General features: G+C 38.4%; 2 protein-coding genes across 2 annotated transcripts; both read left to right on the top strand.

Annotated features, from left to right (window-relative positions):
- The first annotated feature begins 2,628 nt into the window (after positions 1 to 2,628).
- Positions 2,629 to 10,098, top strand: LOC105043770 (protein RMD5 homolog). Its single transcript, XM_010921463.3, has 2 exons — positions 2,629 to 2,910; positions 8,643 to 10,098. The coding sequence occupies exon 2, from the start codon at positions 8,678 to 8,680 to the stop codon at positions 9,830 to 9,832; it is 1,155 nt and encodes a 384-aa protein (XP_010919765.1). The 5' UTR covers positions 2,629 to 2,910; positions 8,643 to 8,677; the 3' UTR covers positions 9,833 to 10,098.
- Positions 10,099 to 11,620: 1,522 nt separating this feature from the next.
- Positions 11,621 to 16,272, top strand: LOC105043771 (pentatricopeptide repeat-containing protein At1g02150). Its single transcript, XM_010921464.4, is given in 3 exon segments — positions 11,621 to 12,328; positions 14,714 to 15,425; positions 15,428 to 16,272. Coding segments are annotated over 3 exon segments (1,518 nt in total). The 5' UTR covers positions 11,621 to 11,953; the 3' UTR covers positions 15,859 to 16,272.
- The last annotated feature ends 222 nt before the right edge of the window (positions 16,273 to 16,494 follow it).

Below are 16,494 nucleotides of genomic sequence, written 5' to 3'. Positions count from 1 at the left end.
GACGCGCCAATCTGTTGCGGTCAATTTTCTGTCGTCTGTCGTCGGTGAAGAGCACCTGCAAGATAAAAGTCCTCACAGATCGGAGTTGTGTCCGACGGGAATCTTTCGATGCTTAAGTCAGAGAGGAGGTTGGTGAACAGCTAATGAGAATGTTGAGAGTGACAGAGTTTTGACTCAAAATTATCTTATCCGTACTGCTCGTTTACCTCCTCTTTTATAGATGATTTTGATGTAACCATCGAGCACGTAGTCCAACTTTTTATGGCATTAGATTATCGGACCATAATCATAGAGTTAGTGGGTTGTTTATTCTCGTTAATAGCCGTAACACGTAGTCGATAATCGTTCATAACGGTTAGGATATGTTAAGCAGATAGGCTGATTATATGTCGGTAATACTGATACGTCGGTAGATGTAAGTCAGTAGAAGGTCCGAATGACCATCGACTGGTAACTCTGATATACCGATGGTTTTCAGTCAGAGGTTGATCAAGTCGTTTGTTATTGATCGACAATAGCCGACTATCGGTCAGTCAACCAATTATGAGTCAGAGTAATATATTCATTCGGTCGATATAGAGTCGGAGTCGGAGGTCGGTTAATTTGCCTCAATAGTTAGCCGATATAAAGTCGGAGTCGGAGGTCAGTTGATTTGCCCCAACAAATATAATTTTGAATATAAACGTGTGTAGACAGATTTTTATGTGATGGGAATGGATACACGTAGAACAATGCTGGAAGTTGAGAATCAAAAAGATGGGGAGATGTGATTGGGAGAAGATATAAAATGTTGATTTGAATGCTAAGCACAACAATTAGAGACAGTGATTATAGTAATTTTCCATATGTTTGATCAGGGCATCCATCTCTGTCGAAATTTTTATTTTTTTATTTTTTTTATTTCTATTTTTTCTCTCTGCGTGCATGTGTATGTGTGTGTATAGAGGTCGTATTTGCTTTCAAAACTTTCTTCTAACATGTGATAGGTTTTTAGTTATTTTATCACTAATATCCGAGAACCTTGATATCTGCAATTCAAGCTCTCCACTGCAGGTGAGGGAGAAAAGAAGAAGAAAAAAAAAAACGAAAAAGAAAACTTTGAGAAGTGGCACATCGTAAATTCATCACCGATGTGGTTCTCTACACACAATTAAAGATGATTAATAGTGCTTCCAAGGTATATATCTCCTGGCTACAAATTTCGTTTCTCGACTCTCGACTGTTTAGCAGGGGCAATATCTGCATCCATTGTCAAACATAGATGCGTATTTCCCGGCAGAACAAACTCACTCAAGAAGAGAAATGAACTCCGTGCCATGTGTTCATGTTCTATGGAGTATGAATCCTATTTATCTTCACAAAAGAAAAGATAAATTAACAGGTTATGTTGAAGACTGCATCACCAATCAGTGCTTTGAAAATTGTTCGAATCCCCACCAATTGACCTGGCTGTTAATGTACTTTAATACACCTTGAGTCACTCACTAAGTATTTTTTTTTCTTCTTTTATTTTGCAAGTTTCCAAGAAAGAAAAAATATTATTATTCCTCCAGAGTGGGGTGCCGACAATTGAACCCGGAACTTGTTAATATAATGAAAAGAAAATATTACTCTAATTTTTATTTTAACTATGTACTAATAAAGACTCCCCTTTTTGGGAGCTTTATCTAGAGTGGACAGTAGCTACCAACTCCAGAATTAATCCAATGTATTAAGAAAAATTATTTAAAATCTCTTATCAAACCTTAAATACTTATTTAATTTTCTAACTTGCAAAACATTTTATAAGTTATGAGGCTGCGACCCATTTCGCCCAAAATATGCTTGAGAAAAATCATTTCTAGATTCTTGAATAGATGGTTAACTAGGTATTAATAATCAATAAAAAATTTTGTGTTAGGTTGGATTTAGTCAAGTGTGAGAATCTAAACTTAAACTCTTTTTCTCTTAATAAATGGGTAATACTATTAAGCCTATATAAATAATGAAAAAAAGAGGCCACAACAGTATTTGATATCAGATTTTTAATTTTAAAATTATATACAAAAAATTGAGAAATTTATGAAATGCTTATTTTGTATTTTTTTAGAAAATATTATAGGTTTTGTAAAAGAGAAAAATTATTGAAAAATTATTTTTATTTTTTAAAATATTATTTTATCACCTAATATTATCATTGATGCAACTACCCCATCCTGCTATCAATTATCATATTGCCACTGTTATAGAGCCATTTATTTTCGAAGCAGGACAATGACTAAAGAAGTTGAGGCAATATATCATGAGATGTTTGTGAATATTTTGTTCTCTCATTAAATCTTTTTTTGTCTAAGTTTTTACTTTTACAATCTAATATTCTATATGACTATAGCAGTTATTATGCAAGTGGCTACTTTTAAAACTTTAAGGTGAGTAGCCATATTATTTTCAAAGATATATTTAAGATGCTATATATATACACATAAAAGATTACTGGTATATACAAATGATACAATCTAGATGAATCTCGTAGTTTAATATAAGTAATTATAATTGTTCACAGTTAAACCTCTAGACGTGCTTTGTACGTACTGGTACACGTACATATATTTCCACTGAATTTTATAATTCCATGACGATTGAGAGGGGGGAAAAAAAATCCACGTAACGGGTCCGATCCCGATTTCTCACGCTTCTTTCAACCTCCCCTTCCCCTCGCCAACGTGCCCTAGCTTCCATCCTCGCCCTCGCCAACATTAAGCCACGGCCTCCCCGGCTCTCCGACCCCCATCCCGAGGCCCGATCGTCGTGCTCCTCGTCGGCCGCCATCCTTTTATCTCCGCGCCCATCGGCCGTTCCGCTTCTCCACTGTCGTCGACCACCTCGCCCTCGCCCTCGCCCTCGCCCTCGCCCTCGCGTTGCCGACCCTAAGTATGCTTCCCTCTCTCTCGCTTCCCCGTTTGTGGATCAGTAATCTTGATTCTAAAGGGAATATAATTTTGTTGGGGTTTTTTGATTTCTTAGAAATTTTTACGGAACCCTGGTTGCGGGCACTCTCGATCATATTGATTCTTTCGTTGGATCTTCGTTGCATTATATTTTCGTGTACATGCTAAAGAGCTTTTTTTGGGATTGCTATAAAATATCCGTCAGTCTTATTCTGTTAGGAATGCGATGCCCCCTGCCGTTCTGTTGTAGATCTTTGGCATTTACTCAATTAAAGTTTCTTGATCTTATTTGTGAGCTATTTGTGGAGCTTGATTTCTGGTTTCGACATTAGCACTTGAGATGTTGTATTAGAAATGTTTAGCAATGAGTTACAGTATGCTGTTATCATAATAAAATTATCTACTAATTCCCTTTTCCAAAAGCAGCATAAATGCACGGTCACTTCTTTACAAAAGAAAATTTATGATTTGTGGTTATATTCGTGGTCTTGCGTTATGTTATGTACGTTGTGTAAAGTATCTGTATTTGAATGCCCACTTCGAGATGTTTGGAAGGTTATTTGATTTTTTTTTTTTTTAATTAGACTAGTTATGATGGATGTGCTTCTGAACATAGGTGTGTGTTTTTTGGAAAGGTGATGATATATGAATTGTTAAGGTTAACATGCTAAACACATTCTTTTACAACAGAAGAAAACATGAAAGCATGCTTTTGTTACAAAATTTTCATTCACAAACATTGTTCGTTACATTGTAGTATACATATCAACCAAGTAGTATGGTGGTTGAATCAACTCGACACTTATGTGCAATATCTCTGCTGCTAATCCTTCATTTTTTGTGTTCTACGGCACATTTTTAATATATGTCTTTATGTGGATCCAATAGGTGGTTTTGTTTATGTCCATTTTCTTGTATTTTCTCTGCATTTATTCTCAAGATCTGGAGTTTATGTGATGAAATCTATTCTCTCTCTCTCTCTCTCTCTCAATTTTGATATTATATAAGTCAGATCCATGCATATCCTGCCCAACCTGCTTGATGCAGAAAAAGGAGAGGCCAAGCCTAGTCATGGCAATATTTGGGTGGCTCATGCACAACTTAAAAAAGTGATTGATATACTTCACCGTATATAATATATTGTTATAAAACACAAGATGTCTAAACCCTGCCCCTCCTTTCACTCTGTCCTTTCCCTTTTCTTGCCTGTACCTTCCTCACCCCTTCCACCATCTTCCTCCTCGCTCCTCTGCCTTACCATCTCCTCATCACCAGACCACTGCTGCATGCCAATCTCATAGTTAGGTCCCTTCCCCTTTTGAGCGCCCTCTCTCTTTCCTTCTTTCTCTTTGCCTTGTTTCTGCCACTGGCCTTCCTATTTCCTTTGCCATTGATATAGATATATAATGTTGAATGATTGACCTGTGTCCTAAAATCAACTGGTTCAGATTGTCCTGGGCCTAGAATTTTAATTTTCAGGCCAAGCTTGTGCTGAAGAAGTTAGTTCCAAGGCTAGTCCAGGCTAGGCTACAGTGTCAGTTGCTGATTCTTATATTTGGCTTGAACCATGAATTCCTAAGTCTACTACAAAATCTATCTTAAAGTTTTCAATTTGATTAATTTCCTTGATTTTAAGAATTTATCCTATGAGGCATTCTCTCATTTTATCTTATTACTTTCGTGCAACTTGACGACGAATATTATTATTAGACTAAATCTATATAAATTCTTATTTTGGAGGAGTTATGTCGGAAAACTATTGATTTTGTTTCATGCAGACACCTCGATGATATTTTATTTTTAAGATAGGTAAATTCAGTTGTTTTTTCTTCTGTCTTTAACATAGTTTATATATATATTTTAACTGCTTTGGGTCATGATTCGTGCTATTTTGAGCTTTGTACAACTGCTTACAGGAAGAGAAAGGAGAGCTCCTGAATCTCTATTTCATAATTTCACGTAGCTGTTATTTTGTTATCAATTCTCATACAATGTGCCTGCCGCTATGTTCTGTCTGATATCATGCTGATCCTTGTTTTTTTTTTTGTGTTATCTGTTGTTAACTGTCTTTTTCTTATGTTAGGTTTAATTTTCTTATTGGTTCTTTGCATGTGCCAATAGGTGCAGGAGTATACTTTATTTCAGCATGACATGAAATTTAATTGAAACATTGTCAAATTGTTATAGAACAGTTCGTATGCATTTGTACCTTCTGTTGGTGATTAAAGCATATAGCATAAACATGCTGAAATTGCCCATTTCTTTATATTCATATTGTTCTTATGTGGTTCTAAATAAGATTTTAGGTACCAACCCATACTAGCTTACAGGGGATGTGCCACACTGATTGGTTCTGTATTTGTACAATATGGAGACTAAGTATTGAATTGTAACGACACATGGTACAACTGTTGTGCTAACTTCATAATTGTTGGTATGGGGTGTATCGTATTGAACCAATTTGTACCAGTACCAGGGTTCGATACTGAGATTGAAAGCCATGGTTCTAAACTTAATGGGCTTTGATTGTTAAATGTCTGATTCTTTTCTAGAGTTTTATTATAACGATGTTAAGTTTGTTTGGTCAAATGTTATTGAATGAGAGAGTCAAGTGCTACAAGCCTACAAGTATCAACTTCAGATGCAGTTCTCATACTATGGCAAAGTTTTGAGAAGGTACCATTTGAATATGAAATTAATATGCAAGTATAAATCATTGCTTCACTGTGGTGATATGGGTTTTCATATTCTAGTGTACGTTTTTTCTTTGGTTAACTACTAGGAAACTTAGATCAACACATAGAGCAGTTAAAGCAGATCAAGTAATAAGATTTTTTAAAAAAAGATAAATTCTTGGTCCTTTATCTCTAGATGTTTTGTATTTGATTCTCTAAATCTTCTCTTGTCGGAAGGTCATCTGCTTGGTTAAAGATATGGTACATAACTATGCATCTTGTTAGTTCATGTTGTCATGCAGAAGCATATGTAAATAAATATTGAACCACATTAGTTTGTGATTGTTGATGTGCTAGAGTGAGAAACTTTGATTATATGTATATCAATATTTGTTATGTGTGCTTTTTTGTTATGCCCTATCGGGATTGTTCATGTGTTTTCGGTTTTCCTAATTTTTTTGTTGTTCGGAAGATTGCATGATGTCATGATCAAATAGCTATCCTTTTTCTTTTAACAAGCGACTCTTTTTAGTTTTGATGTTGGGTTCCATTACTTGATATACAGGAATTTCATAACAATGATTATGGAAGTGACGACAGAAATGTTGGTTGTATATCTTATATTTATTAAGACTAAACAAAGCAAAAAGTGGAAGTGCTAATTCTCATGCAGATTTTGTTGCAGCTAATTTCTTTGCTTCTTATACTGCATTGAATTCCAAAAGCGAGACTGCATTTATAATTTAACATGAACTTAAAAACTTCTAATCTCTTGGTTGTTATGTATGTTGGACGTGTCTGATGCTCGTGCCGTGTAAAGTTTTCTACTATATACTGGTGTCATGTAATGCACTTGTGTTATCTTTATGGCATAACTATACAACATCTTAACTCAAAAATCAAGAAAGCCTTAATGTAGCAAATAACATTATTGAGTGAGCAGTTTGCATATCATGATTTAAAATTGAGTGGAGGATGGACCTTCTTGTAGAGTGGTCTTTCTATGAGTGGTTCAATGAGAGCTGAAAGCAGTAAACCAAGTGACAATGGGAGTGGTCAGAGGGGGGGAACTGACTAAGAGTGGTGCCACGACTTCAACGGAACAAGTCTCTGAAAGATCCTCTGATTGGAAGTGCCTTTGCTGCTGAATTGGATTTCACAAATTTTTTGTCAAAGCTGAAGAAAAATTAATCCAGTTGTAATTGAGAAAATGGAGCTACTAAGCCTAAACATTACAACGAAGAAAAGGTGTGAGATATGAAGCAAGGAAGAAGATCATGAGAGACCAAGCCTAGAGTGATGTGTGATCCATGGATGAGATATATAGGAAGAATGTCACATGGCATACATTGGAAAGGTGTGGAATTGGGTATTTTATGTAGTGGGTACTCTTGACATTTTTAGTTGGAAACCATATCCAATGGAGAGGAAAATCAGTAGTGGATCAGTTTAATCAAGTGATATTGTTGCTCATTGTGAGCTAAAGAAGTGGATTTTCCAACATTTAAAGGAGATAGTGAAGGGGGCTTAAGTTATGAAACTGGATGTGGGCATAGTTATGCGGATGGGAAAGAAAAGTACATCAGGAGGGACTTTCATGTTTCAGGTTCTCCGTGTCCTGCAGAAACCTGTCCAGCTTTTCAGTGTTGAGTTGGCTTTTGATGGACTTGCATTGAGCATCGAGCAGCTTAGGTTGGTCAGTCCTTCCTCACTTGGAATGCTTGCTTGCATTTCTTCCTATTTTAAACTTGGGGGTAACATAACCATTATTTGTTGCCCTTTAGTGGAATATATTGTAGCAAGGTTCACCGTTTCTCTATCGGACCCTGGATTGGTACCATTTTGTTACTGTGTTAGTATTTCCACAATAGGGGCTAGTTCGGTGTATCAACACTTGGCGTGCCCCCTGTACTGCCTACTGATATGGTATGATATGCACCGGTATTGCCTGGTACAACAAACCATGATTTAGGGTTCCACCTCTTATTATGCTGTTCCAAAACTGCAATTGATGCAGTTTGAGGGCCACAAAATAGGGTCAAATTAGGACTCGAAACACTTCTTGTACTTGCTGTGCAGAATCTGAAAACAGGACAGCCAACAAAAGAATTTGAAATCAGGAGCAATGGATGTTCACAAAGAATCTTCTTTAGGGTTCCTTACTCATGGAAGGATTAGCTGAATCAAAACCTAGGGCTTGTTAGGCTTAATTGAACAATCCAATATAATCCTACAACTAGACTTGACCAAATAATGCACGAAGATCTCTATAGACAGCAATCTGATATATTCACATCATTGAAGAAGTTACATAGCACATGTCTGAAATAAAGAAGGAGAGTGAGAAAGAGAGGAGAGAGGAATGAGTAGTAGGAAATAAATAAAAAAAAACAACATATTAAGAGTATAACAAACGGAGAAGAAGAAGAGAGCGGAAGCAGAAAAAGAAGGTTGAATCTGGGCACAGCGATTCTTCCATGCAAAAATAACTTAGTAATCTTCATAAATTCATCACTTTACAAAGGCCCATACTTAGAGACTCTGAAACAGTGAAAAAATTTGCTTGCTATGCAAGAAAGGACTCTTTGATTTATCTATTCTCCTAGCACTTCTTGGACATGATTGACTGCATAAAAGTCTTCCAAGCAATCTAAAATTCTGAACTTCCAAAATAACAATTGTATACTAAATCCTATCAACTTCCTAACTTATCAAAGAGAACTCTGGAACCAAATCTAGAATAGCCTAAGAAAAATATCCAATAATGCAATAAAATAATTTTGTCCTACATCATATGGTCTCATGTTTGACATTGCCAAAAGTAAGTTGATGGAAGCCAGGTTAAATTTTCATGGCAGCATAGATATCGCACCTGACCCTAATGCTTTGTGCTGGGAGAATTAACTATTTAACGAACCTTGTTGTAACGTTTCCTCGTTGAGTCACAGAATATGCTAAACTTTTTTGATCTTCATGGATGTTGTGAAATATTATTCCTCTGTTTCTATCATGCTAACCGACATCATTGCTTGTGATGCAGGGTTGAACTCTGTGCTGCCAACCTACAGGTAGCAAATGGAGCTAAATACAATAAAAGATGCATTTGACCGAGTTGCTAAGAAGCAAAAGCTTTCCTGCTCGAAAACCCAAGAAGTCATTGATGAGGTTGGGCGAGAGATAGAGGAGGCAATGGCGAAGTTGCAGTCAACTGATAATGGTTTAGGCTGTGACCTAAAATCCATTCTCTTGGAGCTCAAAACTAAGCTGAATGAAATGGCTCCAATGAATCAACTCGAAGGATCCCAGAGGGAGCTGAACATTGGGCTTGTCAAGTATGCAAAGATCCTTGAGAAGTGCTTAAATCCGGACATATCCAAGGCATATCGAAATGTCGACTCTGACATCCATATAGTAAACCAGATCATTGCAAGCCACTTCTACCGCCAAGGCTTGTTTGATCTTGGTGACTGTTTTGTAAGTGAGGCTAACGAGCCAGATGCTACTGCTCTAAAATCTCCATTCCTGGAGATGTATGGGATACTTGAAGCTATGAGGTCTAGGAACCTTGAGCCTGCACTGAATTGGGCTTCCAAGCAGAGTGAAAGGCTATTGGAGAATGGGTCAAGCCTCGAGCTGAAGCTTCACCAACTGCAGTTTGTGGAAATGCTACAGAAGGGAAGTCAAAATGAGGCTCTGAAATATGCAAGGACCTACCTGGCTCCATTTGCTTCAGTGCACAAGGTTGAGATTCAAAAGCTAATGGCCTGTCTCTTGTGGGCAGGTCGGCTCAACCAGTCTCCTTATGCAGAGTTTATGTCTCCAACTCACTGGGAGAGGTTGGCTGAGGAGCTCACCCAGCAGTTCTGCAGCCTCTTGGGTCAGTCCTACGAGAGCCCGCTTAGCGTGGCCATAGCTGCAGGGATCCAAGGGTTGCCAACTCTACTGAAGTTGGCAAGTGTGATGGCTGCAAAGCAGCAGGAGTGGCAGGCAATGAAGCAGCTGCCAGTGCCTGTTGATCTTGGGAGGGAATTCCAGTTTCATTCTATTTTTGTGTGCCCGGTGCTGAGGGAGCAAGGGAGTGATGAGAACCCACCAATGCTGATGCCTTGCGGGCATGTGCTGTCAAAGCAGTCAATAGTGAAACTGTCAAAGAGCAGCACACGGCCATTCAAGTGCCCTTATTGCCCGCTTGAGGCAACAGTGGGTCAATGCAGGCAGCTTCACTTTTAATGGTTTGTTGGGTCTAGGTCACAATGATTGCAACTTGTGCGATGTACACCAAATGTTAGTTTGTGTGATGTACACCAAATGTAAGGCTGTGATATTTGAAATCCAGGCCTTTGTACCAAAGATGGTCATGTGGTTGTCTCTGGATATCTCTTGTATGTTTGAAAATCCCCTGATATTTTGTTGAGATTGTCCAGAGCTTATATGAAACTTGGATACTATTATGTATATAAGAACATCTTCATGCTTCAATTTTTTTTAATTCAATATCTTAAAAGTCTCTCTCTACAGGTTTAGAATAGCAGTTTTTATGTTTTTCCTCCAGCTCATCTTGTGGCCTAAAGATGAGAACAAATGAAATGATTCATCCCAATAAAAACAGTTCTTGGATTTATATCAACTATTCTCGATACTGGATGGAGATAGACTCCCCAAACTTTGTCGGTATGGCATTTCCTGTTGTTTGCTGTAATACAAAAGGTAACTGTTTCACAGCTGCAATCTGGTTGACAAAATTTGTTAATAAAATTTCTAACGTTCGGATGGAGATGGTAGGTGATGGAGTTCTGATCCTTAGCAGTTGCTAGCAACGTTTCTCTTACTGCAAGTAGGATATGCATGAGCCCATCAAGCTTCAGGAGTGTGCCAAATGGAACGCATGCTTGCTATCAATGATTTTTGTGCTGTAATGTTATTTAATTTTTGCAGTTTGTATAGGATTTCTCAGTTGTGAAAAACTAGTTTAGATGCTACTGCAACACAAATGAATAATATAGTTTGGAGGGTGATGTATTTTGGATGAACAAGTGTTTTTTTTCTCTTCAATCTTCTCCTTGATGCTTGCTAGAAGTGCTTGTTCGTGGATTGATTGATGTCTTACCATCATCCTACGTTCACGGGCCGCCAAATGGAATTCTGGTTCATAGTCAAGGCTGATGCCTATCTTGTACATTTTGAGCTTAATGGGATAGGCTCCGGGCCTTTCTTTTGTTTAACGGAAAGGGCCTCTAGGCAACGCACTACACAGAGGACACCCAACTCTTGGTGAACGCGGGATTTGATCCTAGGTCATTTAATACAACTATCAAAGACTTGAAAAGCTTGGTCAACAGGCACCTTCAAGTACACATCATGTTTAACACATCATGCTTTTGATAGTGCACAATAGATTTTGCATGTAATATTAGCTCAATTTTTTTAAAAAATCAACTACAAAGAGACTAATCCAAACAAGAGAGAGAGAGAGAGACAGGAGGGGAAAAAGGGTAGAGGATATTAATTGCCCAATGATGAATTTATTTTTGTAACAAAAATTGTTTGCTTTAAGCAAAAAAACAACTGTGAATAGCTTGTATCAGAATTGCAATTAATAAACAGAACCTTAAATCTGCCAATGTAATTTATGGTTTTAAGGACGAGCAGACTAGAAAAATGATAGCGGATGGTGGAGAAAAGTTCTGAAGATGAATCTGACAAGGGAGTTAAATAATGTTTACATGAATGCCGAATATAACTAGGCAAATTGATCATGGTAATTATCACATATTTCATGAAAATAGGCCAGCAAAAAGGTCAGACAACAATTATTTACAAGAGCAGTCTGACAAACTCTTTACTGCAGGAAATTTTTTTTTTTTTTTAAAAAAGTAAGTTCAGAGAGTCTGTATCAGAACTACTAGGGTAAAATAAAATTGTCTCCTTGGAAAGTACCTCAAATTCAGCAAAGCTTAAAAACATGAGAAGAAGAGAATGCAAGGATGAAGCAGTACAAAATGGACAATGGATGCATCTTTAGATAATTGGTACCCTGTTCATATTTATTGAGAATAGTTATAGATATGAATCCAGTGCTGGTAAGGAGATCAGTTCAGAGATTAATATAGTCGACGCAAAAAAGGAGGGATTATAAACAGAGGTAATTGGTTTCAGAGGCGGGAACTTGCAGCCTGCTGCGACTGGTCTTGGATATGGGGGAGTCTTTTATAAAGATTTAAGTCTGCGTCTAGAAATTTTCTCGTCCGCACTTCACCACATCCACCAAATCTCGAAATCTGAAGGTTCGAGCCCGCATACTCCAAAACCCTAACAGTCAAATTCTCTCTCTCCCCGACCCAAAACCCCGGAATGCTTCACTCCGCCGTTTCCCTTCCCTTTTCTCCCCTCCGAGGCTTCCCTCTCTCGTCCTCCGCATCCTGCTCCCAAATATCTCGAGGGTTCGGCCCCTCCATGGTCTCTCTTCGGGTGGACCAGAAGCCCGGAGGCCTGATCCGATGCTCAATCTCGCAGGTACACAGCTACGGCACCGTGGACTACGAGCGGCGGCCGGCCCTCAGGTGGAGCTCGCTCTACCGCAGAATCGCCACCATGGAGAACCCCAGCGTCGGCTCCGCTGCCGTCCTCGAGCGGTGGGAGGAGGAGGAGAGGCGGCTCAACAAGTGGGAGCTCTGTCGCGTGGTGAAGGAGCTCAGGAAGTTCCGCCGGTTCAAGCTTGCCTTGGAGGTACCTGAGTAGTTCGTCTCTTTAACTCCCGTTCCTTTTTCTTTTGAGTAATCGTTGTTTCGTTTCTTGTGCGTTGCAGTCTGTAGTTGAAAGAAATTGTACTTTATCTCTAGTGGTGGTGTTGATTGATTTACTACTTCTCGCAATCTAGGGATTAGGGAAGGGGATTCAATTGGATAATCCGTTACCAACCTTTCGATATAGACTCTATGAAAGTAGGTAATTCGACATATACAAGAAATGAAAGAAGTGCACAAGAACTGCTAAAATTCATAGTTATAAGCCACAGATAATTTTGACTTTCCATGTGGAATTATTGCATATTCTTTTGCGTGTTAACATATTTTGCATTGGTTATGCTACCAGCTTTACAGAGTAGTATTTTATCATTTGATAATGTTGCAGTTAACAAAGAATCATATTGAAAACTATCTGTTGAATATTAAAGCAAATTTAAGATTATGTTTATGCATGCATTTATGCATGAATCCAAAAATGTGGCCTTGTCACTGAAGCCTATTTTTTGGAGTCTAGGAGTTTCATGCCTCATATAAGTTTCTAATGTTGATTTTTGTATCCAAGATGAAATTTAGTTGGTTTCACAATATTCAATATCTTATGTTATATGTACTGTTTTATGAAGTGGTTTATGAAGCCGCATATGGTATGCAGTCCCCTGTGGCCCTGCATAGGGTTTCAGCCTCGCCTGCATATACATGAGGTGCATGGGAGGAAGATGAATAGCCTATATGAGTCCATACCCATATATAAAGCCCACCAGGCTACCACCTCCACTCTCATCTGCCTTCTTTGTATCTAGCAGTACTTCTTGTTTGGCTTAGGTGGGACACCTAGTACTGTGGTCTTCAGAGAAGTGCCATCTGTATGGCAATAAGTTAGTGGTGTTTAGGGTTGTGAGTGGTATATATAGATAATATAATTCCAGTTAGTGGGAGAATAGCAAACCTAAGATCATCATATTGTTTGAATCAAAGTGTGCAGTGAGAAAAGTTGTTGCTTTTGGAAGGTAACTTGCAGAAACCCCTCCAGTGGGTTCAAAACTGTTGCATGACTTGCAACAGGTTTTGAAATCAGCTATATGTCCTGCTTTTGATAGGGAGGCATTAAGGGGAAATGATTATGTATGTTCATTTGAAGAATGAAATTTGTCTCATTTCATTCTCCTTTTCCCCTCCAATTCAAGCTGGCATGCAGTCTAGTTAATTTTGATTTTTGTAATTTACCTGACACTTTCATTGTGATAAGTAAGATTTTGACTTAATCTAGGTTCGGAATGTCATAGCCTAATCTTGAGGTCCATCATTGACACAAGGAGAATAAAGCTTTCTTTCTAGGTGTATTTGAATGAATCTGAGGAGACAATGATGCGTCTATTACTATTATGTCGAGTTCCTTATAATGTTTAAGGCACTTCTTGTTTATCTATTGGGTCCAGTTACTTTGAATGAGGATATCATAATCCAAAAGCTTGTGGAGCATGATTGTTGGACCGATCGGTAAGACCTTGAGTAGGAGCTATATTAACACCATAGAAGTTTTTTGGTGACTAGAAAGAGAAAAACATATGTGACAAAATAATTCTTTGTGGCCTTTGTTCAAATGATCTTTAGCTAGACTTAGTGTTCTGAATTTCTTCTTGTCATAAGGAAATCAAATTTGTGAAGAAACTTGGGATTTCATGAGGTATCTGCATCTAAACAGGTTAAATTAATCTCATCTGGCTTCCTCTGCCAGTGAAAGCCAGCCTGAACTTCAGTGGCAGCCCTCTGGAATTCAAGCCCTTTGGATATGGAAGAAATAAGAAATGGTAATCTGCTTGATTTGCGCATAACATTTCAGGGCTCAGATAAGGTCAAGGGGAAAGCAATGGTACTGCAAATGATGTAGCTCATTGCAGTTTGGACGACATCCATTTGTGGAATATTGCATTTTCTCGTTAAGATCTGCAATCCTGTCATGCTCATTCTTCTACTTGTTCTGTTGAACTCATTTGCGGTTATATTCAAAAAAGAAAAAATATCTTGGTTCTCACTTTTCTGTAATGATATGTGTAGGTTTATTATGTTCATTTTGCTTCCATTTTGATGCAATGAGCATCTATTGATGGTACAAGTTATTCTGTAGGAATTCTTGTCAAGGGCGGTATAAGCAATTTTGTTTTTTTGTTCTTCAGTTGAGAAGGAAGTGGTAGTGGTCAAAGGTTGTAATAAATCTTGAGAGTTTTACATGCATGATGAAGGATTTCAGAGACTATTCCATGTTTGTAGTTTATTCATTTGACCTACTTTCTGTTTAATCTTCGGTCTGGCAGTTTGATGCACCTGTCATAGGCACTTATGTTTATTCTCATTTGCATTTTCGCAGGTTTATGATTGGATGACTGCTCAAGGAGAACGATTTACATTTACATCTAGTGACATGGCAATCCAGTTGGATCTGATTGCCAAAGTACATGGCATTTCGCATGCTGAAGAACACTTCTCAAAGCTTCCTGATACCTTCAAAGACAGGCGTGCATATGGTGCTCTTCTAAATGTTTACGGCCGAGCAAAGATGAAAGAGAAGGCAGAGGATATTGTGGAGGTAATGAGAAACAAAGGATACACAACTGAAGCACTATTTTTCAATGTGTTGATGACTCTCTATATGAATGTTGGAGAACATGAGAAAGTTAATAAGATCATTAATGAGATGAAGGAGAAGAACGTTTCATTTGACATATGCTCTTACAATATCTGGATAACAAACTGTGCGGCTATGGGAGATACAGAGGACATGGAAAGAGTGGTAGGGATGATGACTTCAGACAATGGCGTCATTGCTAATTGGACCACTTATACCACACTTGCTACCATGTATATTAGACTAGGCAATACTGAGAAGGCACAAAGTTGCTTAAAGGATGCTGAAATTAGAGTGACGGGCAGGGATCGAGCATCTTTTCATTACCTTATTGGACTTTATAGCAGAATAGGAAAGAAAGAGGAAGTCTATCGGATCTGGAACTGGTACAAGTCAAGTTTCCCTAGCATCCTGAATATGGGTTACCAGTTAATGCTTTCTTCTTTGATTAGGCTAGGGATGTTGATGGAGCTGAAATGATCTATGGAGAATGGCTTTCCATGACATCAAGCTATGATCCCAGGATCTGCAATATTCTGTTGGGTTCGTATGCCAGAGAAGGGCTGGTTGGTAAGGCTAAGAATGTACTTGACAGATTTTCAGAAAAAGGTGGAAAGCCAAAACCAATCACATGGGAGATCCTTGCAGAAGGCTACATTAAGGAGGAACAAACTTCTGAGGCATTATTGTGTATCAAAGAAGCTGCATCATATGGAGTAAATAACTGGAGACCAAATCCCACAAACATAGAAAACCTCCTAGCACTCTGTAAGAGGCACAATGACATTGCTAGTGTTAACATGTTGATGGATGCCCTTCGAATGAGAGGATGCCATGAAGAAGAGGAATACAAGTCATTGTTTAGCAGATACTGTCAGGGCAATTGAGCATGGCAAAAGATGGGTACATGAGGAATTATTGAGACCAAGATGCTTGTTGGTTTGTCTAAAATCTGTCTCAAAGAAACAGCTCATGTCCCCGCATGTTACTAAAGATTCTTTTCTGCCCTTATATGATTTGAAGTAGGGGCACAAATGTGCTTGTGGGTCACTGCTCTGCACATAGAATATCTGGAGTATTGCAGGTTAAAATGGAGCTTGCCAGTGATGCAGTTTGTGTGCTTCACGATTTTATACACCGGTTTGGTCACTTGTTGCTAGGAGCTGCACTGCAGTTAAATGATCATGTAGAAGGATCCCGCATTGGATCAGAGTCCTATTAATTCAAGCATGTTTTTTTGCTATATGACCAGGTTGTCAAATATTTCATTTACAACATCAGTAAAGCTGTCTTTCTTCTTAGAGGTGAGGAACTTGATGGTGTGGGGCTTAGCTGGGCATTGAATAGCTCTCATAACCTGAGTTGCACCGGCTGCAGGAGTGCCTATCTTGCTGCTTGTCTTTTTTTTCTATCTATTATTGTTTCGAAATTCTGGACAGCTTCGCTTAAGTTGGTTGCGCTGTTGGGGAAATCCTGGCTACTGACATGCATGAGGGAAGGCATGTAATTAGATTTAATTGTGA

The sequence above is a fragment of the Elaeis guineensis genome, chromosome 4 (genome assembly GCF_000442705.2).
Source record: "Elaeis guineensis isolate ETL-2024a chromosome 4, EG11, whole genome shotgun sequence".
NCBI classification, from domain to species: Eukaryota; Viridiplantae; Streptophyta; class Magnoliopsida; order Arecales; family Arecaceae; genus Elaeis; species Elaeis guineensis.
This window is presented reverse-complemented; position numbering and strand designations above follow the sequence as displayed.